The sequence below is a fragment of the Tachysurus vachellii genome, chromosome 2 (genome assembly GCF_030014155.1).
Source record: "Tachysurus vachellii isolate PV-2020 chromosome 2, HZAU_Pvac_v1, whole genome shotgun sequence".
Classification (NCBI taxonomy): domain Eukaryota; kingdom Metazoa; phylum Chordata; class Actinopteri; order Siluriformes; family Bagridae; genus Tachysurus; species Tachysurus vachellii.
The window spans coordinates 35,812,268-35,837,795 of record NC_083461.1 but is presented as its reverse complement, the minus strand read 5'-3'; the positions used below and the strand labels follow the sequence as shown (position 1 = coordinate 35,837,795).

The window sequence follows — 25,528 nt, the reverse complement described above, 5'->3', positions numbered from 1 at the left end:
GCGTGTAAAAACAACTGTTTTTTTGTCCTACCTGTATTCCACAAAGTCCGCCTCCTTATAGAGGATTGGCTACAGATTCGTTCTTGTTGAATCCTTAGCCAATCCAAGTCAAGGAAACTGAATACTACGGACCAATCCTAGACAACGTTTGTCAGAAAACGGGTGCGGAAAAATAATACTAGTAACAAAGACAAAGTGCGGCGTCGCCTTTTTTTCCTCGGAAGTCTTGTCAGGTTGTAGTTAGCATCGTTAGCTTGTGGCGTTGACAGTTAAAATGCTACACTGAATTCAACCCAAAGGCAGCTAATAATCTTCGGATTATTTAATAGAGTATAACAGATCTTTCAGTCAAAGAAAGATCGTTGTTGATAGAAGCAGGTAGGTTAAATTTTCTTACTGGGGATTTTTTTTAGCGTTTAGCTTTATTCCAGAGTGCTGCTCCTGCTAATTATAGTAAGAAAATGACACTTAAACAAGAAGTTACTGTTCTGTGTTACGTTTCTTATCCATTTAGCTGTTGTTAGACCTGTTAAGAAAATATAGGAGTCGATTCTCAATAGCGAAGTCGATTCACAACGACGTACATCGCTATTCGATTCAGAATCGGTGTCGACTCCTTTACGTCCGGAATCGAACCATTATTCATATTCATTCCGTGATTCTAAATCTATTTTTTTTCTTTTAGCACATATCTAAATGAGATATTGTAACATTTGGCTGAGGTTGGTTAACTGCTCAGTAAAAATAATCTTATATTACAAGCTATACATTTGAAATGATCTAGTATTGTGTGTGTGTGTGTGTGTGCTGTTGTATATGTGACACTGCTAACTAACTACTATGAACTTGTACAGATATCTCACAACTGCTTTTTATTGTGTGTGTGTGTAGGATGGACCCTGCACTGCTGCGAGAACGTGAACTCTTTAAGAAGAGAGCTCTGTCCACTCCGGCAGTAGAGAAGAGACCAGCATCCTCTGAAGCTTCTGGATCCAAGAAAAAGAAGAGCAAACCAGACAGAGAATCTTCTTCAGGATCTAAAAACAACGCAGGTTAGGCCATCACACGCTCTGTGTGTGTGTGTCTGTATATCTGAATATATCACGTGTATATCACGTGTTTTTATAATCGTGTCTTTAACTTGCACAGAGAAAGTCTTGCCTAGAAAACCACTTCTTAGGGGTTCGCTATGAATTGTCGAAGAACCCGTTCTTCAGTACCATAGATACGGATATTCAGGAAGAACATTTTGTGCCAAAAAGGGACACGATGTTCCACAACCTTTTCCCTAAACTCATGCACCTGATTTGTCTGAATCGGACCAACTGGTATAATTATGTAAATGTAGTTTTGAGGCAAGTTTGACTAAATCTTCATATAAGAATGATTGATTATTGCCTGTAGACTTGTCCTCACAAGGCTTTAGGCTGTAGATAAGGCCAAACCTTTACATTGGTTGTTAAAGGGTCTGTCTGTAGACACTGTGCATTTTTACTCTGGAAAATTCCAAGCGACCTCGGAACATATTTTGGACCTTCACAAGACAATAGCTATGTAACTGGTGAAGAAGACATTATTTGGGAATATGTGAATCTGCCGTTACATCAAAATAACCTGAAACGTCACGCATGAAAGAAGTTTCTTCCTCTAAAACCCACATTTAAAAAAAAAAAAAAAAAAAATAGACTGAGATTTTCAGCCTTTTGAAGGTTTGTTTTCTGATCAGATGAAGCAAAAAATCTGATGTGTTTGGCCATAATGATCAGAAGAGCTTTACAGTTTAATTATTATTGTTTTTAATATATTTCAGCCATTATATGTGGCCCTGGAGCACAGTGAGTTAAGGGCCTTGCTCATGGGCCCAACAGCACCATCGTGGTTGATTCAGTTCCAGCATTTAAATGGAAATGCCATCAAATACTAACTAAAAGAACGGACCCACAAAAAGAAAAAAAAAATCTGATTCAAGAAATAAAACGTCTCTCTGCTATTTATTTTTAAAAATGATTTTTTGGAAGTAAAGCAGATAACCGGCGTAACACAGCACATACCACGTATGATAATGACTGGAATTGTTAAAAAAAATAATAATAATTGTATTTTCAATGACTTCCCCAAGCTGTATGCAAACATTTGACTTTTAGCATGTTCCTAACCATTTACCTGCTATAGGTTCCTCTTCTTTGGTAGCACATGAGGATTATGATGAACTCCTGGCACATATTCAGTTGATTTAATTATTTTCTCCAACACAACCTGTCCAGCAAAGTATTAAAAAATATACGCAAATGACAAAATATGGGATTGTATATTTGCTAACACATCTCAGACCCTAAGTCCGTTCGGAGTAACAGTTCCAGTTCATTCAACACCTAGAGGGTGAAATACGCTGCGGATATGAAAGTGAACGGAACCGATGCCTACATAATATATCAAAGCACTTCCAGTTCTGAGATGGCAGGTAAGTGGAACTGTGGAAGGGAAGATCTGGAAGACAAGGAAAAATCTGCTGTAAGTGCCAACGCGTCTATATATCCGTATAAAAAAGTCTGGAAAAACATCTAGACAAGCCTAAAGAGTTTTCCTGTATCGTGTTCATGAGTGAAGTGCGTAAGAAGCGTAGAATGGTGAACGGAAACCTAACGATATTTGATGAAGGATGAAACTGGACGAAACTCGTCCAACTCGAGTCCGATTTGCAAAATCTTTCTTTAAACTTACCAAGTCATCATTTAGTTTTAATCTACATTAGTAGATTTAATTAGGTTTTCAAGACATTGCACCACACCGGAGTTTTCACTTGACCGGTATTGATGATTTATCGACCCATGAGCTCCGCACACACTTGCATTCATTTTCGATGCCCTGTACTCTAATCTAAAACCTAATCTAATGTGTATAGAGAAAACAATTCGATACAAAAATAAATGACACGTTAGGGGTCTGAACATGGCAATTTAATTTGGTATCATTACAAAAAATAAAGCCCTCAGCGTTTTATGATGCGGGTTGCTATTCTACGGAATTCAGGACATCGTGTGTTTTATTAGTACATTTAATTGACAGCAAAGAAATCAACGAACCACAAACACATACACACACAAGCACGCAATATACATTTCCAGCTTCAGGCTGCGCTGTATGATAAATGTGCAAAATTATCATTAAAAGTTTTCAAGGGTCCTCAGCAGCAGCTGGGAGTTTTTTTTTTTTTTTTCCCTTTTCTTTTCCCCCTTAGGCTGCTAACGACTGGGGAGATGAACTGACGTGCTGGACTCCAGGCTCAGTTCTGTCCAGATAATGATCATCCGCTAAATTATCTATGACCGCCACTGCCGAAAGTCACCCGAAAGTGGGGTTGAGGCACAGCGTGCAACACTGATGTGCTTTGCCACAATGCAACGACTTTATTTGGAAATCACTGTTGGCTTTAAAGGAGTGCGAATTCTTAGTGGTTGGTGTCAAGGGCAATTTTAGCTGCTGCTTTGTTGTCTGCCTCGATTACTCGACACCCCCACAATTTTTAATTGTACGTCTTTTCCCTAGTTCTCACTTTTTATAGAATGACTGTTTGTGATCTGTTTACATCTGTATCGTAGATGTCGATGTCTACATTAAAGGCTTAACACAGAGATATTTATTAGGCTGCGACGGCTTAACGGACAAATCCCACTAAAGCATGCTGTTGTAAATTACATCACATGAAGGACACCATACAGTCAGGGTTGTGTTTTCTTAGTGTTATGCATTGAAATATGTGCTCGTTTCTTTAGTCCGTATTCTGATGCCTCATCCATCCCGAAGTTGTGGTCAGAGTCAGTTACTCGTAGCTGGTGTCTCCACAGCGTAGACCTGGTCGCCATGGCTATACGATTTCGTCACTGCTGCCGCTTCGGTTGTGAGCGGTCTTGGTTTTGTTAAAGCAGCCGCAGTCGAGAAGCTCGTAGAGGAAAGCCAGAGTAGCGAGGGAGAGCACGGTGAAGATGAAGAGGAGGAGGATTACAAAGCAGGCAACGTTCCAGCCGTCATGGAAGGGGAACACCTGCTGCACCGAAGCAGAGACGCTACTGGCCACGGTCATCGTGATCTAGGAGGAAAAGACTCAAATAAAGAGTTGCAAGTAATGTAAAACCCTTGGGGAGGTGCCATTGTAGGAAAATAACAGTAGAGCTTAAATAGTAGAGTGCTACTTGCCCATCATGAATTGTATAAAAACATCCCAGACCCAAAAGCCTCAGCTGCTCGGGCAACAGATTTTCTTACCCTTTATGACTGAACCATTATTCTGCAGAGTAATAATCAATATTTATCTTCATTATTCTGGCCTAATATTGTGTAGGTCCCCATTGTACCACCAGAACAGTTCTAACCCCTAAAGGCTTGGATACCACAAGACATCTGAAGTTGTCCTGTTGTATCTGGCACTTTAGCAGCAGATCCTTTAAGTCCTGAGGTACATCCCAGAAACTTGGGAACACCTTGGACCCTTCGTCATGTTCCTCAAACCATACCTGAGCTATATCTGCAGTACGTCCTGTTAAAAGAGGGTACATTTGTCGCCATGAAGGTGTCCAACATCCACATGATTGTCAGGACCCAAGGTGCCCAACAGGACATTGGGCAAAACATCACACTTCATGGTGTAAAAGAAAAGGTGATCTATCAGACCATGACTCTTTCTTCCACTGCGGTGGTGTGGTTCCATGGTGTGGTTCTGGCGCTCATGCGCCCGTTGTTGGTGCTTTCGGCAGTGGACAGGAATCAGCATGAGCATCCTGACTGATCTGCAGCTACACAGCCTAAAGGTTCTGACACTTTCTATACACTTTTGTCCTGAGTATCCACGACCCTGTCACTGGGTCACCAGTTGTACTTCATTGGACACCTTTTGGTAGGTAATAATCACTGTATACTAGGACCTGCTATTTATTTTATTTTTTTTTGGAGATGCTCTGATAATCATGTTTTTCACTTCATCTGTCTCACTCGCACGTACACACACGAATTGCGATTGGATGTGATTGTGTTGTGCAGTCATTAACCTAATGCATTTTCTATTGTCTTTCCCTTGTATACACTCGTGTGTGTGTGTGTGTGCATACTGTACAGATGCCAGTCCAGGGTGAGTGAAAGATTGTAACCTAGTTAGCAGTGTAATAAGATCTGTTTGTGTGTGTGTGTTTGTATGCTTGGTGCATCTCTCTATTGAACACTTGGACAGACAGATAGATGGAGATGAGCTTTCACTACAATCTTGTCAGTCTTCTGTCTCACACATACAGACAGATGGTTCCTTGTTTCCTGTGTCCCAGATGACCAACTCCTCCTCCTCATCATCCTCCCCAGTGTTGCATCCAATAAGCTGCTGTTTGTTTAGGCCTATGTTTAGGCACCTTCAGCACATACTCAGAGATTTCTTTTTTATCTCGACATAACCAGGTCTAGATTTCTGGGTTTCTATGGTGCAGCGATGACACTTTAATCATTAATCATTTTATCTCATAATTTCCCTACCAGCTTTTTTCCCCCCTTCTCATCACCGTAGCATTAAACAGCAGTGTGCAATAATGTCTGAATCACAATCTCACACCTCTTTTTCTTCGACACATACACAGAAACAACGTATAAGCAAAAGCGTGCAAATATCCTTTCAGTTTTTTTGCCAGGGAAAGCATGAATAAATGCGATGCTCAGAATAACTGAGAAAGTCAGATGTATGAACTGACTTCACAATATGTGTGTTTGTTTGTCTGGTAAACAAGGTGTGGGTGGGTGGGTGTGTGTGTGTGTGTGTGTGTGGACTTGAGTCATCTTCTACCATACACACATCCCTGTTGTGGTTTCCTGTAATAAGCCAAATAATAAAATAATAAAAAAAAGAGCCATACCTGTGAATCAGAGCTGAAGGATGATGGAGTGTCTGCCCACGCGTCGATCCGTCTCTCGCGCCCTCTCTCGTCCTTCTCCGTTTCTCTCTCTTTCTGTTTCTTTCTTTCCCTCACCCCACCCAGCCACTTCCTGCTGCAGCACCATTGCTCAGCTTCTCCGTCCATCAGACACCTCACACTTCATTAATAATGCATGAAGCCTGCTGCGATTGGCCGAGCTCCGGTGGGGCTACGGGAGCTCTGAGCAGGAAGTGATGCTCTCATTGTCCAAAATCAGGTGTAGGAAGTAAATCTCTGTTTGCTTTGTTCTTTATTATTTAGCTTTATTTTATTCTACATCTAGTTCATTTCACATGAGAAATTCTTATTTATTTCATAGCAAGGAGCGTCTCCCTTTGGTGTCCCTTTGATTTTGCTCTTGCAGTCAAAAGAAACGCGGATGAAATTTTGAAGTATGTTTAAATATTGAAATGAAATATTGTTTAACATGGAGAGGGGGCAGCAAGTAGAGAAAGAGAGAGATTGATGGAGAGATGGATGGACTGGCAGTGAGGGAGAGAGTGAGGGGCAGCGATGGGCAGAGAGAGGGAGGGAGGGAGGGAGGGACAGTGACGGAGAGAGTGTGTGTGAGAGAGAGGGGGAGGGATGGAGGGGGATGGAGAGTGAGAGAGAGTGTGAGGGAGGGAGAGTGAGTGGAAGGGGGAGAGAGTGGAAGGGAGAGGGAGGGACAGTGACGGAGAGAGAGTGTGAGGGGGGAGAGAGTGGAAGGGAGAGGGAGGGACAGTGATGGAGAGAGAGAGTGTGATGGAGAGAGAGAGTGCTGGGGAGAGAGTGCAAGGGAGAGGGAGGGACAGTGATGGAGAGAGAGTGTGAGGGGTGGAGAGAGTGCAAGGGAGAGGGAGGGACAGTGATGGAGAGAGAGTGTGAGGGGGGGAGAGAGTGGAAGGGAGAGGGAGGGACAGTGATGGAGAGAGAGTGTGAGGGGGGGGGAGAGTGGAAGGGAGAGGGAGGGACAGTGATGGAGAGAGAGTGTGAGGGGGGAGAGAGTGGAAGGGAGAGGGAGGGACAGTGATGGAGAGAGAGTGTGGGAGGGGGAGAGAGTGGAAGGGAGAGGGAGGGACAGTGATGGAGAGAGTGGGGGGTGATTGAGAATGTGTGGGGGAGGGAGTGGGGGAAACCTAGTATTTTTCAAGTCTCCATAAGTCGGGATCTTATTTTAAATGACTTATCCATAAACGTGTTTTTAAAAAAACAAAAACAAATGTTCCACTGATTAGTTGTTGCAGGTCTTTAATATATTTATTTTCTGTTTTTCAGACTCCAGTAATGGATCCTTTAATCTCAAAGCTCTTTCTGGAAGCTCGGGCTACAAATTCGGGGTCCTGGCACGGATCGTCAACTACATGAAGGTAACGAAGCGTCACGTCCTAGTCCTGCCACGTGTCACTGTCGTCGAGGGGCAAACGAACTAAATACTAAGTAGTGCTGCTGCTTTTAAAGTGCAGAAAGTGTGTAATGTAACGTAAAGGTGCTGTACAACTTCTCTAGTGCACTATATGTAGAATAGAAGACCATTTGGGATTGAACCCCAGAGATCGAGGGTTGTAAACGAGTGAAATCGTTACCCACTCTCAGTTTTCACTAATTACTTAATTAGAAAATACCTTTTATCTTTCATTAAGCCCCAAGGAATAAGTTGTTGTACAGAATAATTTTAGATTAAAATCTTTCACTTTCTGACGAACCAACAAACAAGGTCCCGAGCACGAGACGAGACGCGTATCCAAACAGTCCAGTGTGGGTAATTAAAACAGCATTATCTCGACTACACAACTGTGCAAAGCTCAGCAGCCCGACCGCGCAAATTACATGCAGGATAACCAACAGTGTACGAGAGTGTAGCATTTAAAAATAAGGGAAAGTGGCATCTGGGAAGACAGATGGCCTTAGCTGAGGTAGCTGTTGAAGAATCTGACCACCTGGGGTAAAAAGCTGTTCTGGAGTGTAGCACCTAATGTCCTGATTGCTTTTAGGTGTTAAATGATGTAAATGCTGTGGCAAGGAGAAGCAGCCGGGGGTGGCGTCACCTCACAGCTCAAGGGGCCTTGGTTTGATCATCAGCTCCGGGGGGAACTGAGTGTAAAGATTTCAGAAGTCCTTGAATGAAAAATATATAAACATACAAAAAATGTACACCAATCAAGCCACGATCGTGAACGTTAGCACGTTCGCCTCACACCTCCAGGGTCGGGGTTCGATTCCCGCCTCCGCCTTGTGTGTGTGGAGTTTGCATGTTCTCCCCGTGCCTCGGGGGTTTCTTCCGGGTACTCCGGTTTCCTCCCCTGGTCCAAAGACATGCATGGTAGGTTGATTGGCATCTCTGGAAAATTGTCCCTAGTGTGTGATTGCGAGTGAATGAGAGTGTGTGTGTGTGTGTGTGTGCCCTGCGATGGGTTGGCACTCCGTCCAGGGTGAATCTGCCTTGATGCCCGATGACGCCTGAGATAGTTCGGATAAGCGGTAGAAGATTAATGAATGAATTACGATGGCACCTGGCAAGTGGTGAGGTACGTTAGGAAGTAAGTAAACAGTCTTTTCTTGAAGTTGAGGTGTTGGAAGCAGGAAAACGAGCAAGCGTACGGATCTGAGTGACTCTATCGAAGGCAAAACTGTGATGGCTAGACGACTCGGTCGGAGCATAGCTTCATATCAGCAGGTCTTGTGGGATGTTGCTAGTATGCAGTGGTCCGTACCTACCAAAGCAGTCCAAGGAAGGACAGCCGGTGACCCAGCGACAGGGTCATGAGTGCCCGAGATGTGTGTAGTGGTGAATGCTAACACAAACTCCTAGCCGTGATTGCTGTGTAGCTGTTGACCGGTCAGACTTCCCCTGTCGTCTGCTATCCACCACTTACAGCACCTACGATGGGCACCAGAAGTGGACTATTGAGCAATGCAAGAAGGTGGCATCCGAGGCACTATAAGTCAAGCAGGCACAGGCAGTGTGATGCTTTGGGAAATCCTGGGGGTTCTGGCATTCGTGTAGACGTTACTTTGTCACGTACCACCTACGTAAATATTGCTGCAGTCCTTCATGTCAGCAGTATTCCCCAATAGCAGTGTCCTCTTTCTGCAGGATAGTTCAGGAATAGTTCAGGAATAGTTTGAGACAAGTTGACAAAAAGTCTTAAGATGTTGACCTTTAAATTCCCCAGATCTCATTCTAATTGTGCATCTGTGGGTTGTGCTGTACAAACATGTCTGGTCCATGGAGCTCCCACATCACATCCACCTTACCATCCATCATGCCTCGATGGGTTAAAGCTGTTTTGGCAGCGCTGCGAGCAGCTACAAAACATTAGGCAGGTAGATTTAACTTTATGGCTGGTGTGTGTAGTGTAAATCACAGAGCAAGCATGGACTTTTAGTGCTCTGGAGAACAGCAGGTGTTTTTGTTGATGGAGGTGTTTTTAGTTCAGGTTTCTGCCTGACAGCAGACTCTGAATCAGACCCTAACATCCTGTTTGAGTTTATTCCAGGTTGTGTCAGGTGTGTGTGTGTTTTTGTTTGTTTGTTCTTTTGTTTTTTTTTTTATCTGTGACTCTCTCTCTCCCTCCCTCTCTCTCGCGCTCTCTCTCTCTCTCTCTCTCTCTCTCTCTCTCTCTCTCTCTCTCTCTCTCTCTCTCTCTCTCTCTCTCCCCCTAGACGAGGCATCAGAGAGGAGACACTCATCCCCTAAGCTTGGAGGAGATTTTAGATGAGACCAAGCTCTTGGACATTGGGTTGAAGCAGAAGCAATGGCTCATGACTGAGGTGCGATTATAAAAACGCATCTCATTTTCTCTTTTAATAAACAGTATATGAATTAAACATCCTTAATTTCCTCTCCTCTTTTTTTTTCCTTCTGTGGCATATACATGTCTTGGCTTTCTTATATAATTCTTTCTCCCTCCCTGCGATGACGATATATTTTGGATCAGCCCGGATTTGTTTGTTCATAATTTACCACCGAATGTCAAGTCTCTGAAAGCTCTAGATTGCTCACTGCAAAAATATTTTCTTCTTGGTCCACTTTCAGCAGGGCTTCTAACTGAAATCTCTCTGTTACACTCTGTTCCTCTCTCCCAGGCCTTGGCTAGCAACCCCAAGATAGACGTGCGTGACGGGAAATACGCCTTTAAACCTAAATACCATCTAAAGGACAAGAAAGCGCTGCTCAGATTGCTGGACAAGCACGATCAGCAGGGGTTAGGAGGAGTGCTGCTGGACGATGTGGAGGAGGGGCTGCCCAATGCTGCCAAGGCCATCAAAGTACAACCCTAAAAATTATTCATTTTAGTGGTTATTATAAGAAAACGAGGCGACTCTAAAGCCAGTAACCCAAAGTGCGTGAAGTGCGTGGCTAACTGAGTTATTATTGTTAATTATTTAATAAATAAATGTCATATTCGGATCAATCAGACCTTGTTCTGAGTAGCACTCCGTGATCCGTCTCAAGTCTCTGCTCTCTAGATCTCTGGTACTTATCTTTTTCATTAAGGACAAGACTAAATGACCTAAAACACTACAGCTGCAGTGCCAGACTTGTCTTCAGTTATTTCTTTCTTTATTTTAACTGTTTTTCTTTCATTCACTTCCGAGTCCTTTAGTCCCGTCCACAGATTTTTGGCCCAAACGGGGTTCCTTCTTTAATCATCTCTAGGCAGTAAAAACGAGGGACACGACATGGTAGGCTAGCTCAGTATATCACACACAACATACCCAATACATTTTTCTGTTGTTTTTTGTGCGTAGGCTCTTGGAGATCAGATCATATTCGTGTCCAGACCCGACAAGAAAAAGATTCTCTTCTACAACGACAAACACTGTCACTTCGAAGTAGATGAAGGTGAGGGACGGTAACCTAGAAAAAAGATCCGGTATTAAATGTTAGAATCCAGCAGGAAAACAAATAAGTATAACAAAAATGATCATAAGAACCCCACATTCTTAATTATTCTTTTCTGCTGTCAGCTGAGAGATGGACAGAGAGACGGAGAGAGAGAGAGAGAGAGAGAGAGAGAGAGAGAGAGAGAGAGAGAGAGAGAGAGAGAGAGAGAGAGAGAGAGAAAGAAAGAGGGAAAGACAGAGAGCGGGGGAAAGACAGAGAGATGGACAGAGAGAGGGGGAAAGACAGAGAGACGGAGAGAGACAGAGAAAGAGGAAAAGTCAGAGAGACAGACAGAGAGAGGGGGAAAGACAGAGAGACGGACAGAGAGGGGGAAAGACAGAGAGACGGATAGAGAGAGGGGGAAAGACAGAGAGACGGACCGAGAGAGGGGGAAAGACAGAGAGATGAACAGAGAGACGGGGTAAGACAGAGAGAGGGGGAAAGACAGAGAGAGGGGGAAAGAGAGACGGACAGAGAGAGGGGGAAAGACAGAGACACGGATAGAGAGAGGGGGAAAGACAGAGAGACAGACAGAGAGAGGGGGTAAGACAGAGACGGACAGAGGGGAGGGGAAAGACAGAGAGACTGACAGAGAGAGGGGGAAAGACAGAGAGACGGACAGAGAGAGGGGGAAAGACAGAGAGACGGACAGAGAGAGGGGGAAAGACAGAGAGACGGACAGAGAGAGGGGGAAAGACGGAGAGACGGACAGAGAGAGGGGGAAAGACGGAGAGACGGACAGAGAGAGGGGGAAAGACGGAGAGACGGACAGAGAGAGGGGGAAAGACGGAGAGACGGACAGAGAGACGGGGTAAGACGGAGAGACGGACAGAGGGAGGGGGAAAGACAGAGAGACGGACAGAGAGAGGGGGGGAGATGGGGGGGGCAGAAATAGGAGGGAGACGACCATCCTTTGTTTCATATTGTGAATTTGTGTACTGTGTTCTTCAGAATTCCAGAAGCTGTGGCGCAGCGTTCCGGTGGATTCCATAGATGACGACAAGATTGAAGAGTACCTGAAGAGACAGGGCATCTCGTCCATGCAGGACACGGGGCCAAAGAAATCTGTGCGTTTATGTCCTTTACGTACATCTATAAGGTTTCAGTTATACACGGTCTAGACCAACTAGACGGGGGACTTCTGTAAGTTCCTCTGGATAAAAGTGTCTGCCGAGTGCCAGAAATATCACCGATAACTAGAGAACATCCAGAAAGGACTTTGTCTTTTGATTGACTTAAAGTTTAAAACTTGACCTCTAACTACGACAAAGCACTGAAACTGGAGACTCTTTCCAAAAATGGTTCCACAAAAGTCCTTGTGTTAGCCGTTACTATAGCGACAAGAACTAATTTGTAGACTACTGTCTAAACTGCAGTTATAGAAACGCCTTCTGGCAGAATAACGGATTCAGAAAGTTTCCATAATCACGAGTCTTATCTCATCTGTTCTCAATCATGTGTGTCTTGTGATTAACTCTTGCAGACGCCAGTCCAAAAGAGGAAGAAACCGGCAACGCAGAAGAGGAGACGGTTCAAGACTCACAACGATCATCTGAACGGTGTTTTGGAAGACTACACTGACGGAGTCCCCGCTAAGAAGTGACACGTGCTCACTCGCGTGCGTCCCACACTGGCTGGGACAAAGACTCGGCAAGCGAAGCTCGACATCTGTGTGTATCGACACGATCTCATTTGCCAAAACCACATGGAGACTAACAGGAAATTCGAATGTGAATAATGCGACTGTATATATTTTCTTTTTTGTGCCAGCGCTTTAACAAGTATGTTGAAGGGTTTTTTTTTTTTTTTTTTTTTTTTTTTTTTTTTTTTTTTTTTTAAAGGAATAAAACTTTAAAATCCAGTCTGGACTGTTTAAATCACTTGCTTATTGTAGAAATGAACTATGGGTTGTTTTAATGTTGGTAAGTTTTGTGTCAGTTCTTCATTTATTTATTTAAATAGACGGTAATCCAAGCCCAGGATCGAATCACTGACTCTGGATCTGTGAAGCAGAACTGAATAAACCGATGTAGATGTAGATGTAGATGTAGATGTAGATGTAGATGGTCAGAGAACTCGATGGCTTTCTACAGAAGTTCTCCTTTTCTGTCTGAAACTCCAGGGAACGAATGTCATGCTTTATATCATAAACTATTTTGAATGTTGTCTTATTTATCATCTACAGCCTCAGAAGGACATTGTATGGCTGTACACTCCCTCCCTCTCTCTCTCTCTCTCTCTCTCTCTCTCTCTCTCTCTCATTCCCTCTCTCTCTCCCTCTCTCTCTCTCTCTCCCATTCCCTCTCTCTCTCCCACTCCCTCTCTCTCGCCCCCCCTCTCTCCCATTCCCTCACTCTCCCTCTCTCTCTCTCCCTCTCTCTCTCTCTCTCTCCCATTCTCCCTCTCTCCCACTCCCCCCCCCTCTCTCTCTCCTACTCCCTCTCTCTCCCACTCCCCCTCTCTCTCTCTCTCCCATTCCCTCTCTCTCTCCCACTCCCTCTCTCTCACTCCCCCCCCCTCTCTCAGGCTTATTCATTCAGTCAGATCTTTTGATGTCCTCTCATCACTCTTTTAAATGTACGCTTTCATAAACACAAATTAGTTCACTCAGACTCCGTTCAGCACACACACACACACACACACACACTCGTACTTGTCCTTGGTCTTGAACTCCCAACAGCAAAAAAAAAAAACTAAATAGCTTTGATGTTGAAAGCTGAATTACAGACAGCTGATGATCTTAGTGTAAGTGTTAATGAGTCAATATATTGTACACAGTCTCCCTTATATCTGTGATGCCTTGCCTTTTTAATGTATTTGATATATATATATATATATATACACACACACACACACACTCACCAACCAGCTTGAAGTGAAGAGGGAGCAAATGAGCTGTAGGCAAAGAAGTACATAAAGTTTAGTTTAAAAAAAAAACCTCACTGTGCTGTGGCTTTACACAATTTAACTTTATTCAGCTTTCAGATGATGTGAATCCCAGACAACGAGCTAAAGGAGCAGATAAGAAATAAGGGTTTTTAAAAACAAAAAGGAGGCTCTTTTTTTTTTTGACCGGGGGAGGAAACCGGAGTACCCGGAGGAAACCCCCGAGGCACGGGGAGAACATGCAAACTCCACACCCACAAGGCGGAGGCGGGAATTGAACCCCAACCCTGGAGGTGTGAGGCAAACGTGCTAACCACTAAGCCACCGTGCCCCCCTATTTCACAGAACATCAAACTTTAAAAAAAAAAAAGTTATTCAGGCTGCATGCAAAAAACATTTTGCTGTAAACTCCCCATATTTACCCCAAAATCAAAATGTTGTTCCTTGATTCCTTGTATAATGGGGAAAAAGAGTCCATCCTTTTTTTTTTTTGTACCAGTTACACAAGGTCACAGAGATCCTGGAGTGTCCCTGGAAGGGATGCCAACCCATCACAGGTCACAATCACGTACTATAGATCATTTAGAGATGCCAATCAGCCTACAACACATTTTTGGACGGGAAGAAACCCGAGTACGGTAAGAACATGCAAACAGCAGCAGTGGGAATCATAACCAACCCATGAGGTGCAAATAAAAAGTAAGCCACCTGCCACCTGGAAAAGACAGTCTAATGCGCACAACTGGAATAATATGGCATTAATACGGATTGAATCACCAAATAACTGCGTTATTATTAATTTTTTTCCAACAGCAGGATGTGCAGGTTTCTGTGCCATTCGAGGCATTACACACTGCAGAGTGTATCATGTATATATTGTTTTTCTGTGATTTAGTCCATTTTCAAAGTGACCTGATTTGTTGTCTTCGGCGGTTAGTGTAATTGTGCATCGAAGCGCCGCTACTTGCCGATCTTTATTGCTCAGCACAGGCCATAAATCAGCTTGACAGGTTTCATATCCCTAAATTTCATTCCTGTACTCATCAGTGTAGAAGTTGATGGTACTGAAATGGCTGCCTCTGGAACTTTAAACGATGTTGTATTCATAATTGTAATCATATTATCTGTGAGAACATTGACACCACGTTGTTATGCGCTGATTACTGAATTACATATCAAACATTTCAATAGGCATTTATGTTAAGAGGAAAGTCTGAGATCATAAGCAACTCTCATAAGCAACTCTGAATTGTTATACACTGCTGTGCTTAAAATGATTGAGATTTATGGCAGGAATCGATTCAAATATTTAAAAATGATAAGTTGCAATATTTAATGGATACAGAAAAAGTTTATTGTCAAAATACTAGGTCACTTCAAGGTGTTTATATATTCTGGTCTATTCTTTATACAAGAATAAATGAATTAATTAACATTAATTGAGTTAAGGGGGGCACGGTGGCTTAGTGGTTAGCACGTTCGCCTCACACCTCCAGGGTTGGGGGTTCGATTCCCGCCTCCACCTTGTGTGTGTGGAGTTTGCATGTTCTCCCCGTGCCTCGGGGGTTTCCTCCAGGTACTCCGGTTTCCTCCCCCGGTCCAAAGACATGCATGGTAGGTTGATTGGCATCTCTGGAAACTTGTCCGTAGTGTGTGAGTGAATGAGAGTGTGTGTGTGCCCTGCGATGGATTGGCACTCCGTCCAGGGTGTATCCTGCCTTGATGCCCGATGACGCCTGAGATGGGCACAGGCTCCCCGTGACCTGAGGTAGTTCGGATAAGCGGTAGAAGATGAATGAGAGTGAGTGAGTGAGATTTCTTTAAACGCTGATCAGACTCATGGGGCACCTCAGGATTAAAATGGATTGAATCTAAAAGATTGATCTATGGATTGAAATAAAATCACAGGATTGAACTATATCTGAAGACTGAACAAGAATATAAGTATTAATCTATTAATCTTAAGGATTGGACTGGAATCTCATATTTGAACTGGAATCTCAGGATTGAAATGAAATCTCTGAATTAATCTGGAACTATAGGATAGAACTGGAATCTCAGTATTGACCTGGAATCACAAGATTGAACCGAAATTTCAGGATTGAAATTAAATACCAGGATTGAACTAGAATCTCAATACTGAACAAGAATATAATTATTAATCTTGAATCTCAGGATTGAACTGGAATCTCAAGATTGAACTAGAATTTTAGGATTGAACAGGAATCTAAGGATTGAACCGGAATTTGTAGGTTAGGACTGGAATCTCAGGATTGAACAGGAATCTTATGGTTTGAACTGGAATCTCTCTCAGGATTGAACTGGAATTGTAGGATAGAACTGAAATCTCCAGATTAATTTGGAATCTCAGGATTAATCTGGAATTGTAGGATTATACTAAAAACTCAGGATTGATATAGAATCTCCGGATTGAACTTTAATCTTAAGATTGAACTGAAATCTCAGGACTGAACCGGAATCGTAGATTTAAACCAAAATCTCAAGTTAAACCTGTAATCTCTTGATAGTTCTGGAGACCCTAGAACTGTGAGGTGACAATGCCAGTTAATGTCGTACTAGAGGCATATGCACCATTTAACTAGTATATTAGGTGCCTAAAACGTATATATCTGAAACACCCTGTCCTATCCGTCGCTTTGTCTCTATAGATATGAATCAGGTGTATGAAGGGTTGTGCCGAATAACGCAGAGCCACATAATCAGTCTATAGGCAATAGAAAATGATGAAATCCACAGTCATCCTTTCTGCTCATGTTACTGTATTATCCTCTGCTAAATATATATTTCATGATGTTGCAGTATAGGCACTGCTCTTCACCACACCACACTACTGCTGCTAGACTGAGGGTCTTCAAATCTGTATTAATATACCGGTTCTATTACTATATCTTATTCCTATCAGTTAACATTATTGCACATACTAATTATTAATGTATGCTATTAATGTGTTCCCAAAAAACATGAAACTCCAAACAACACAACTCGCTTCTCAGCTTCCACTTCTGCTACTCATAATCCACATGCTGTTCATCCTTGAGAGATAAAATATTTGACATTGCTTCCTCTCAGTCCATTACTGTAATTTATTAGGTACTTAGTGAGTCGGTAATGGCAGTGAAGCCTGAACAGCAGTTCCATAATCTTAGACAAGGGCACACACAGGCCTTGACACACATCTGCTTTTTGTCATAATTTGTTTTCTTAATATTTAAAACAGTCACATACAATCTGAGAAGGACTAGTCCAGCTTATTTCACCAGCCGACTACCGCTTGTAATAAATTAATTAGCTAATCATCTTACAGAATAACCGTTAATCAGATCACTGACCATGCTGATTAAAAGCCTCCTTAAAACATGATGCTCCCACCACCGTGCTTCGCTGAGAGAACAAGTAAAGAGATCAAAAAGATCCAAGATCACAGTTAACTAAATCTCCGTATAACGATTGATAACATATTTCCTGCTATTAGTTCCCCATTCCCTTGATGAAAGAGAAGTCACCAACTATTGTAGAGTGAGGATAACGAACTTGTAAGATTCAAGCTGAGCACTGTCCTCCACCACAAAATACTCCAGGAAAGAGTCACTTTAAAGAAATTCCTTAGAACCTCCAGAAATGAGGCCTTTGGTTTGAATATAAAACCCAGTGCTGAAGTTGCTATTTTTGGAGTACCAGAACACGGAGTATTACTGACAAATAAAGTAAAAAACGTTGTTGCTTTTGCCACCTTATTAGCGAGAAGAAGAATATTATTGGAGTGGAAGTCAGCAAGCTCGCCTAAAGCCTCAATGTGGTTATGTGATCTAGTATCATACTTAAAATTAGAGAAAATTAAATATTTAATGAAAAGATCTGTCCAAAGTTTTTATAAGACATGGCAACCCATGATTACATATTTTGAGAAGATGAAGACTCTCCCACTCACTGATCAATGTTAAATATTATCACCAATTGGAGTTTTGTTAATTGTGTACGGACCACGAACATGTCAGGAAACTTTTATTATTGGCTATGTATTTGTGTATATTTTTATTTATTTGTTCATTTTTTATTTTTATTTATTTATTTATTTATTTATTTATTTATTTATTTATTTATTCATTTATTTATTTATTTTTATTATTAGTATAATTATTGTGTTAACCTTTACGTAATGTATGGTTAATTACTTTGGCGGAAAGGGCTATAAAGGGGGGAAAAGCTATAACTGAAACTGTATCAAACTTTTTGTTAATGCTTTGAAAAAGTTTATAAATAAATGTTAAAAAAAAAAAAAAAAAAAGAACCTCCAGAAACAAATGAGAAACAAATAGATAGGCAAAATGATGGTGGAGGAATTGCGTTGATGGTGGATTTGATAGGTTCTGCAGTGGGTAGCATTGATTTGTTCCTCTCAGCTTCTGGTGGGTTTCATCTCTGGTTTCCTTTGACTTCCATGAATTGCTATACAGTGAGTTGACTATGATTACAGTAATTGTCCCAAGTGTAAATGAGTATGTGCAGGATACACCGATATGTATTGTCTGCCCATGCAAGGTGTATTTCTTTTATTCATGGATCCAAGTAAGTCATTCCAAGTAAGTGAATTAGCACACATGTGGGAAAGTGGTTCATTCATTCATTTTCTACCGCTTATCCGAACTACCTCGGGTCACGGGGAGCCTGTGCCTATCTCAGGCGTCATCAGGCATCAAGGCAGGATACACCCTGGACAGGGTGCCAACCCATCGCAGGGCACACACACACACTCTCATTCACTTACACACTCACACACTCCGGACAATTTTCCAGAGATGCCAATCAACCTACCATGCATGTCTTTGGACCGGGGGAGGAAACCGGAGTACCGGGAGGAAACCCCCGAGGCACGGGGAGAACATGCAAACTCCACACACACAAGGCAAAGGTGGGAATCGAACCCCGACCCTGGAGGTGTGAGGTAAAATGTTCTAACCACTAAGCCACCGTGCCCCCCAGAAAGTGGTTCAATTTTTTAATAAATTAATGTTGTAACAGCATCCTCTGCATTTCCCCCTCTGAACCACCAGAGGGAACCCTCATCTGAATACTGGGGCCACCAGTTTACCACCCAGCACTGTTGGGTTACTATTTAAGACGTGCTCTCACCATCTTATGTTGCGAAGTATAGTTCGGTTTTCCTGCGAATCTGAGCCGTGTTATTTCTGGATTTACGTCATTCATTGTGTTTTGATTCACAATGTGTTTGCTTTCGTGTTTTGGATTTGTTTCGCTGTTCTGATGGATCCCATTACTTGATTCCGCCTCTGCATCACAAATATATAACCATAACTGTATATACACCTGTTCATTGCACCCTTATATCCTTGTTAAAAATCCCATTCCAAAACCATTTCCAGTTCCTCAGAAAAACTGGTCCAGTCTGCATTAACAAAATGAATCTTAAATTACAGCTAATCTCGTCTCCGAAACACTTCATTCATGTCTCAAAATAAGCTTGGCAACAATTCTCACTTAGAAAACACACAGTCACACATATCACACCAACCTAGATGATTTTTCACTTAAATCAGTATTTCAGTATAGAATCAGAAAAACCGTACTAAAGCATTTGTGTTGTAGCAAGATTTAGAAATGCTGCAATGTGCTTCAATATCCTTTATTTTCTTCTGTCCCTCTCCCTGACATCTCTCACTTCTTTCCCCACCAACCAACCTGTCTTCCTTCCTCCATGTTTCTAAACAATATCACTAAGATAGGCAGCGCATTGTACTAAAATACCATGAAGTGAATGACATGAAGTGTTCATGGAGTTTAGAAGACGAGGTCAAGATTCAAAGAAAACTAGATTTGTAAAGTTCGTCGCGACAAACTTTGATGTTGGCTTTGACGATGCAAGTATTCGCAACGGATGGTGTTTTTTGGAGGCAAGTGGACATAAGGGTTAGTGTTGCTTTTGGAGGCAAGTGGACTGAAAGCTAGGTTGCCAAAACATTTGGAGGTAAGCGGTGACAAGCATGTGACATCATCCAAATACTCCTGAGGAAGTTCCCCACATTGGGCTGACTGTTTTGATATGTCACTTGTCCATGTTGTGCTAATTTTTGACTTTCACGTGACGTCACATGAAGTGAGCAGCATACACGTGAGGATGTTACCCTCATTGGTTTGAGTGTTTTGATATATCACATGCCCATGTTGTGCAATTTTTTTATATTCACGTGACATCACGTGACGTCATGTGACGTCATCAGAATACACGTGAGGAAGTTCCCCTCGTTGTTCTGAGTGTTTTGATATGTCACATGTCCATGTTGTAAAAAGTTTTTTGATTTTGCATATTTTGTGGGCGGGGCTGCGGCACAACCAGAAGGCCAGTCGGTACATCAATTTAAAAGTTTGTTCAGAGTATCACCCTAAAGGAGCAGGCCGAGTTTGGTGTAGATAGTTCGAAAGGTAAACCTCCAAATTTTATAATGGGAGTCTATGGGAAAAAAGGCCATTTTGAGACCCGGTACCGGAAGTACCGGTACTCGGATCGCTTAGAAAAGTCATAGCAACAAACTTCAGACCAGGTTCTACAACGTATCCGAATTTGGTACGAATTTTTGTCTAAGCTTAAATAGGAAAACAGAATGTTGGCTTCTACAAAGTCAACATCATGATTCACATGAAGTCGATTTGTATAGACTTCTATTTCTCTGACTATTTTGAATATGTGAGTTTTGAGAATGTGACTTCAGTTTTAAACTATGCATGCTAACAATACTACTTTGTGGCTAGAAAATGCTTCACTCTTCTGAGAAGACATAATTTTGGAGTGGGCCTGACTGTGTGCTTTTGCCCGTTCAACCACAAGGGCATTAGTGAAATCGGGCACTGCAAGCAGACCTGGTTTGGCCTCTTGGTTCCAGTGAAGGGAAACTGCAGTGATACATTATAGGCAATTGTGTGTTCCAACTTTGTGCCAACAGTTTGGGGAAATCCACATACAGTACAGTTGTGATGATCAGGTGTCAACAAACTTTTTGCCTGTACAGTGTATACGCTAATAAGCAAACTAGAAGAAACTGGTGCTTAAAATGAAACGATTTTTACATCAAGATACATCAAGAAATTTCTCCTCTCATCGATTCAACATTATAATGAGGAAAGCAATGAAGAAACGTACTGTATAAAAAGGTACGTACCTTATCAATCTATTGCATCATGCAGAGAAAATAATTGGTGCTCTGGATTCTTTGTTATGACTCTTCCATTCTGGCAGCCCAACTTCTTCTTCTTCTTTTTTATTTCACCTCCTACTGAAGAAGACTTCTGACTGCCTTTCTGTCATTTCTTCCCGGATGGTACGCCATACATTGCACAGCATATTACATCAGCTTGACGCGTTATTTGCAATCCTGTTTTCATAGCTTGTGTAATGTCTTGCATGTTGCACCATGGTACCTGTGGCACAAATATATTGTTCCACATGATGCTTGACTACAGATCCTGCTAGAAGGATGTCCTCTCAGGTGACCCATCTATAGTGATAACGCCTAGCAAATAATTAATTACAAACCTTCTGTCCTTGATTTTCCTCCTAGCGCTTGACTCCACGGGCACGGTTGCTTAGTGGTTAGCACGTTCGCCTCACACCTCCAGGGTCGGGGTTCGATTCCTGCCTCCACCTTGTGTGTGTGGAGTTTGCCCCCTCGTGCCTAGGGGGTTTCCTCTGGGTACTCTGGTTTCCTCCCCCGGTCCAAAGACATGCATGTGTGTGTGCCCTGTGATGGGTTGGCACTCCGTCCAGGGTGTATCCTGCCTTGATGCCCAATGACGCCTGAGATAGGCACAGGCTCCCTGTGACCCGAGGTAGTTCGGATAAGCGGTAGAAGATGAATGAATGAATGAAAGACAGGATCTCACTCTTATAGTGACATTGGCATGTTACTACAGTAGGTTCAGTTTCTTCCACTATTTAGAATACTTCCACTATATACAGTATACAATATACACAAACTCTGGACTTTTTTCATTTTTTTTGGATTATTAAAGATGTCCTTCTGTTACTCCCTCATCAGACCTTCACACTTGATTAGGGTTTTACACTGGATACCCTTTCTGATGCAGCCCTCCAATTTTACCCTTGGTCTTGGGACCGACAGACAGTTAACACCCCAGTTGCTGGGTCGGTTCCCTGCTTAGGAATTGAACGTAGGCCACGGTGGTGAATGAGTGGGATCGTGCTGCTAGTGCACCAGGCACTCTTTGATTATTAAAGATTACATGAGTATAATTACTGTGAGGCTTTCTTTCCATATTAATGAATTTATCCTATCAGAAACGGATATCTGAATTTTATTTCAAAATACATAGAATTAAATACCACAATGTGCTGTAAATAAATGTTTATGGTGTTAAACGGATTTAAAAAAAAAAGACACAGCTGTGCGTCTTCTCACTATGATGATCGTCCCGAATTGGATTTCATTGAAACTGTGGAAATTTCTGATGCGCAGCTCCTCATCTGTTCATTAAGGACCACTTCTATGTGCCATAAGTACGTATCTCACTTTGAATTTTAAATTCGATTTACAAATTTGAAGGATTATGGATTCTATTTAAACACTAACTATCAGGGTTTTTTTTTTATTCAGGACAATTAAGACTTCATAGAGGATCTCATTTAGATGTAATGGCCCATCAAGAGGGAAAAAAAAAACAGATCGACACAAACATTCACTAAAGAGGAAAGCAAAGAGATGTGACATGCAATACACAACAAGGGAAATAAGAACAAATCATTACAGATAAAAATACAATAATACAGTAAAGCATTTTGTGTGTGTGTGTGTGTGCGTGTGTGTGTGCGTGTGTGCGCGTGTGGCTTTAGGAGACCAAATAAAGCTTTATCTCTAACACTATATAAATCCAAGATTCATGGTTTCAACAGAAAAACCCTCATAAAGCAGTAGTGAAAAATGTTTGGAGTTAATTAGCGAGTGAATTGAATTTTATTGCCTTGTGGAATTATGCTTTTCTGCACAAATCACTCTTTTGCATTACGCTTAGATTTGTACACCAGAGAATCTTCTCTTTCATTTCTGTGTAGCTGGAGAAAAAAATTTGCACTGTATGCAGTATTTTATGAGGCCACTGAAATAAATAATATTTTTTTAAATAATAACAAGGTCATTATTTAAAAATAATAATATATAATATATATATATATATATATATATATATATATATATATATATATATATATATATATATATGTATATATATAGAGGCCACAGACTAAGAATCTTGTGGGATTATTATGTACTGTGTAACTTATGCCTATGAATTAATACTCTACTGTATATTATTGTGTCTCATGCAAAATCAGAATGAGCGTAAATATGAGTTTCCAATGGTGTGGGGTGGAGTTGGGTGGCTCATTGGTTTGCACATTTGTCTAAAACTTCCTGTATTGGGGACATGATTCCCGCCTGCGCTGGGTGTGTAGACTGTTCAAATTTTACTCATGCCTTAGAGTTTCCTCCGTCAGTTCAAAGACATGTGTTGTTGGCTGATTGTCCTCTCTAAACTGTCCTTGGTGTGTGAATGGATCTCATAGACTGCCACCCTGCCTTGAGTCTTCTGAAATAAACACCAGGTACCCAGAAAGATAAGCTTTGTAAAGAATGGATAGATGGATGGATGAATGGATGGATGGATGGATGGATGGATGGGTTTTGATTTGAAGACATAGTGTTGGGTCTGTGGTGAACTCAGAATTTGCTCTGACCTGTTAGTTCCTCAGGAGCTTTTGTTTGCTTAATTCCACTCGACTACAAACTGCAGTAGAAAGGACATTATGTACATGTACATTACTGTCCATTATCACCCAAATAAGGATGATTCATCCATCCTTCCATCTATCTATCCTTCCATCTATCCATCCATCCATCCATCCATCCTCTACAAAGCTTATCTAACTGATCACAACATGCTGTTGCCACAATTCAGTTTTCTTTTCTGTATCCAGTTCATTTTAAAATTCCTTCGTTGCTGCAAGTTATGTACTGAGCTCAGTATGTTCATTTAAGCCCAAGATGTCACCTATGTAAAATTCTGTGTCGCAAAACAATGATTTAAAATATCTGTAGCCTCTTGCATCACAAATCCTGTGTAAACACAATCTGCTGTAGAGATGCAAAGTCATGCAGTCGATGAATTGATGAACAGCAGAAACACACACGAAGAAAAAGGCTTGGAATTTGCACAAGGCCCTTCAAAGACATTCTGGTCTAACAGAGCTTAAATACTAATGAGAAATGGGTGCTATGAGGTGTTGTCTCGGACAGTGGTTAGCCAGAATGACAGAAAATCTTGGCCAAGGGAATGGCTTGACTGGGATGTGCTTGTTTTGATGCACCCATATTGAATGTCTTCGTCATGTTCCATTCCACAGTGGTAGTTAATATAAAGAGCAAATGAAAGCAGACACTAAGGATTTTGAGTGTTGTGTTTCGTAAGTATTTCTGTTTTTACAAGTAGGGGCAATATATTCATAGAAAAGTTTGAAAAAACAAACAGCAATTGTTTTTTTTCCCACACAAATGTTTAACATTCTATAAAATATATGGTGATAAAGTGACGTGACATACGGCTAAGTACGGTGACCCGTACTCAGAATTCGTTCTCTGCGTTTAACTCATCCAAAGTGCACACACATCAATGAACACACACACCGTGAACACACACCCGGAGCAGTGGGCAGCCATTTATGCTGCGGCGCCCAGGAGCAGTTGGGGGGGTTCGGTGCCTTGCTCAAGGGCACCTCAGTCGTGGCCGGCCCGAGACTCGAACCCACAACCTTAGGGTTAGGAGTCAGACTCTCTAACCATTAGGCCGCCAATCAACAGAGGGAAGAAATGTCAAAAAGGCCTTGGATTTCTGAATCCCTTCCTGGACTGCTGCAAATCCAAAACCAGGCTCTGTTCAGTTCAGAGTACATTATGAATTTTGTGATTTTATGTAGAAGTTGTTCTTGCTGAACCTTGTGTCTGTTTTGACAAAAAAACCCAATACAGTTAACTGGCAGCTTGTACAGCTTTTATCAGCTGCACTCCATGTCCTTGCCAACGTTCAGTGAATGTTGTCAATATTCCCATTTTTTTCGCATTAGACAAGTTTTTATTTTGCGGTTCCTGACTGAGAGTTGTGTTTATCCAGCTAAACGACTGTCAATTAATTCAAGCAAAGATGCTTGAAGGGAACTCCACAGCGAGAGTCTGGCATGTGAAGATGTAAATCATTAAAGAGAAAAGGTGATGGCTTAAAGCACTGACAGGATCAAGTCACACACTGGGCTAGAAAAGCAAACGATAAACAAAAATCATGTCGTGTTGACTTTTTTCCAATTAGCATGCAGAGTCATTGCAATGTAAATGATGCATGATGAAATGGCCATTTTCCTTTTTTGCAGACTATAGATCTGTTCCCATGTTGTTTCCAGGCAATTTCTGTTGACAATTTGTCTTGAACAAAACAGCTTACAGCTTACCTAGAAAGATGACATTCATTTTTAATTGGTTAACAAATACGAGTACTTTCATTCATTCATTCATTTTCTACCGCTTATCCGAACTACCTCAGGTCACGTGTAGCCTGTGCCTATCTCAGGCGTCATCGGGCATCAAGGCAGGATACACCCTGGACGGAGTGCCAACCCATTGCAGGGCACACACACACTCTCTCATTCACACACTACGGACAATTTTCCAGAGATGCCAATCAACCTACCATGCATGTCTTTGGACCGGGGGAGGAAACCGGAGTACCCAGA

The 25,528-nt window shown here is 41.9% G+C and overlaps 2 protein-coding genes across 2 annotated transcripts; one reads left to right on the top strand and one right to left on the bottom strand.

Annotated features, from left to right (window-relative positions):
* The first annotated feature begins 199 nt into the window (after nucleotides 1-199).
* gtf2e2 (general transcription factor IIE, polypeptide 2, beta) lies at nucleotides 200-12,607 on the top strand. The gene is made up of 8 exons (XM_060864482.1): nucleotides 200-378; nucleotides 892-1,052; nucleotides 7,206-7,297; nucleotides 9,594-9,701; nucleotides 10,017-10,199; nucleotides 10,683-10,776; nucleotides 11,770-11,885; nucleotides 12,302-12,607. Exons 2-8 carry the CDS (start codon nucleotides 893-895, stop codon nucleotides 12,419-12,421), a joined length of 873 nt encoding a protein of 290 aa, XP_060720465.1. The 5' UTR covers nucleotides 200-378; nucleotide 892; the 3' UTR covers nucleotides 12,422-12,607.
* On the bottom strand, nucleotides 3,011-5,992 carry smim18 (small integral membrane protein 18). Its single transcript, XM_060864481.1, has 2 exons — nucleotides 5,889-5,992; nucleotides 3,011-4,087 (listed from the first exon to the last, which is right to left on the bottom strand). Exon 2 carries the CDS (start codon nucleotides 4,079-4,081, stop codon nucleotides 3,866-3,868), a length of 216 nt encoding a protein of 71 aa, XP_060720464.1. The 5' UTR covers nucleotides 4,082-4,087; nucleotides 5,889-5,992; the 3' UTR covers nucleotides 3,011-3,865.
* Nucleotides 12,608-25,528: the final 12,921 nt, after the last annotated feature.

Excerpts from the sequence above, each read along its gene's own strand:
- gtf2e2 (XM_060864482.1), top strand. The coding sequence starts at position 893 with ATGGACCCTGCACTGCTGCGAGAACGTGAACTCTTTAAGAAGAGAGCT. Across the intron at positions 1,053-7,205 it reads AGGATCTAAAAACAACGCAG|ACTCCAGTAATGGATCCTTT; the intron begins GTTAGGCCATCA and ends TCTGTTTTTCAG. Across the intron at positions 9,702-10,016 it reads AGCAATGGCTCATGACTGAG|GCCTTGGCTAGCAACCCCAA; the intron begins GTGCGATTATAA and ends CCTCTCTCCCAG.
- smim18 (XM_060864481.1), bottom strand. The coding sequence starts at position 4,081 with ATGACCGTGGCCAGTAGCGTCTCTGCTTCGGTGCAGCAGGTGTTCCCC.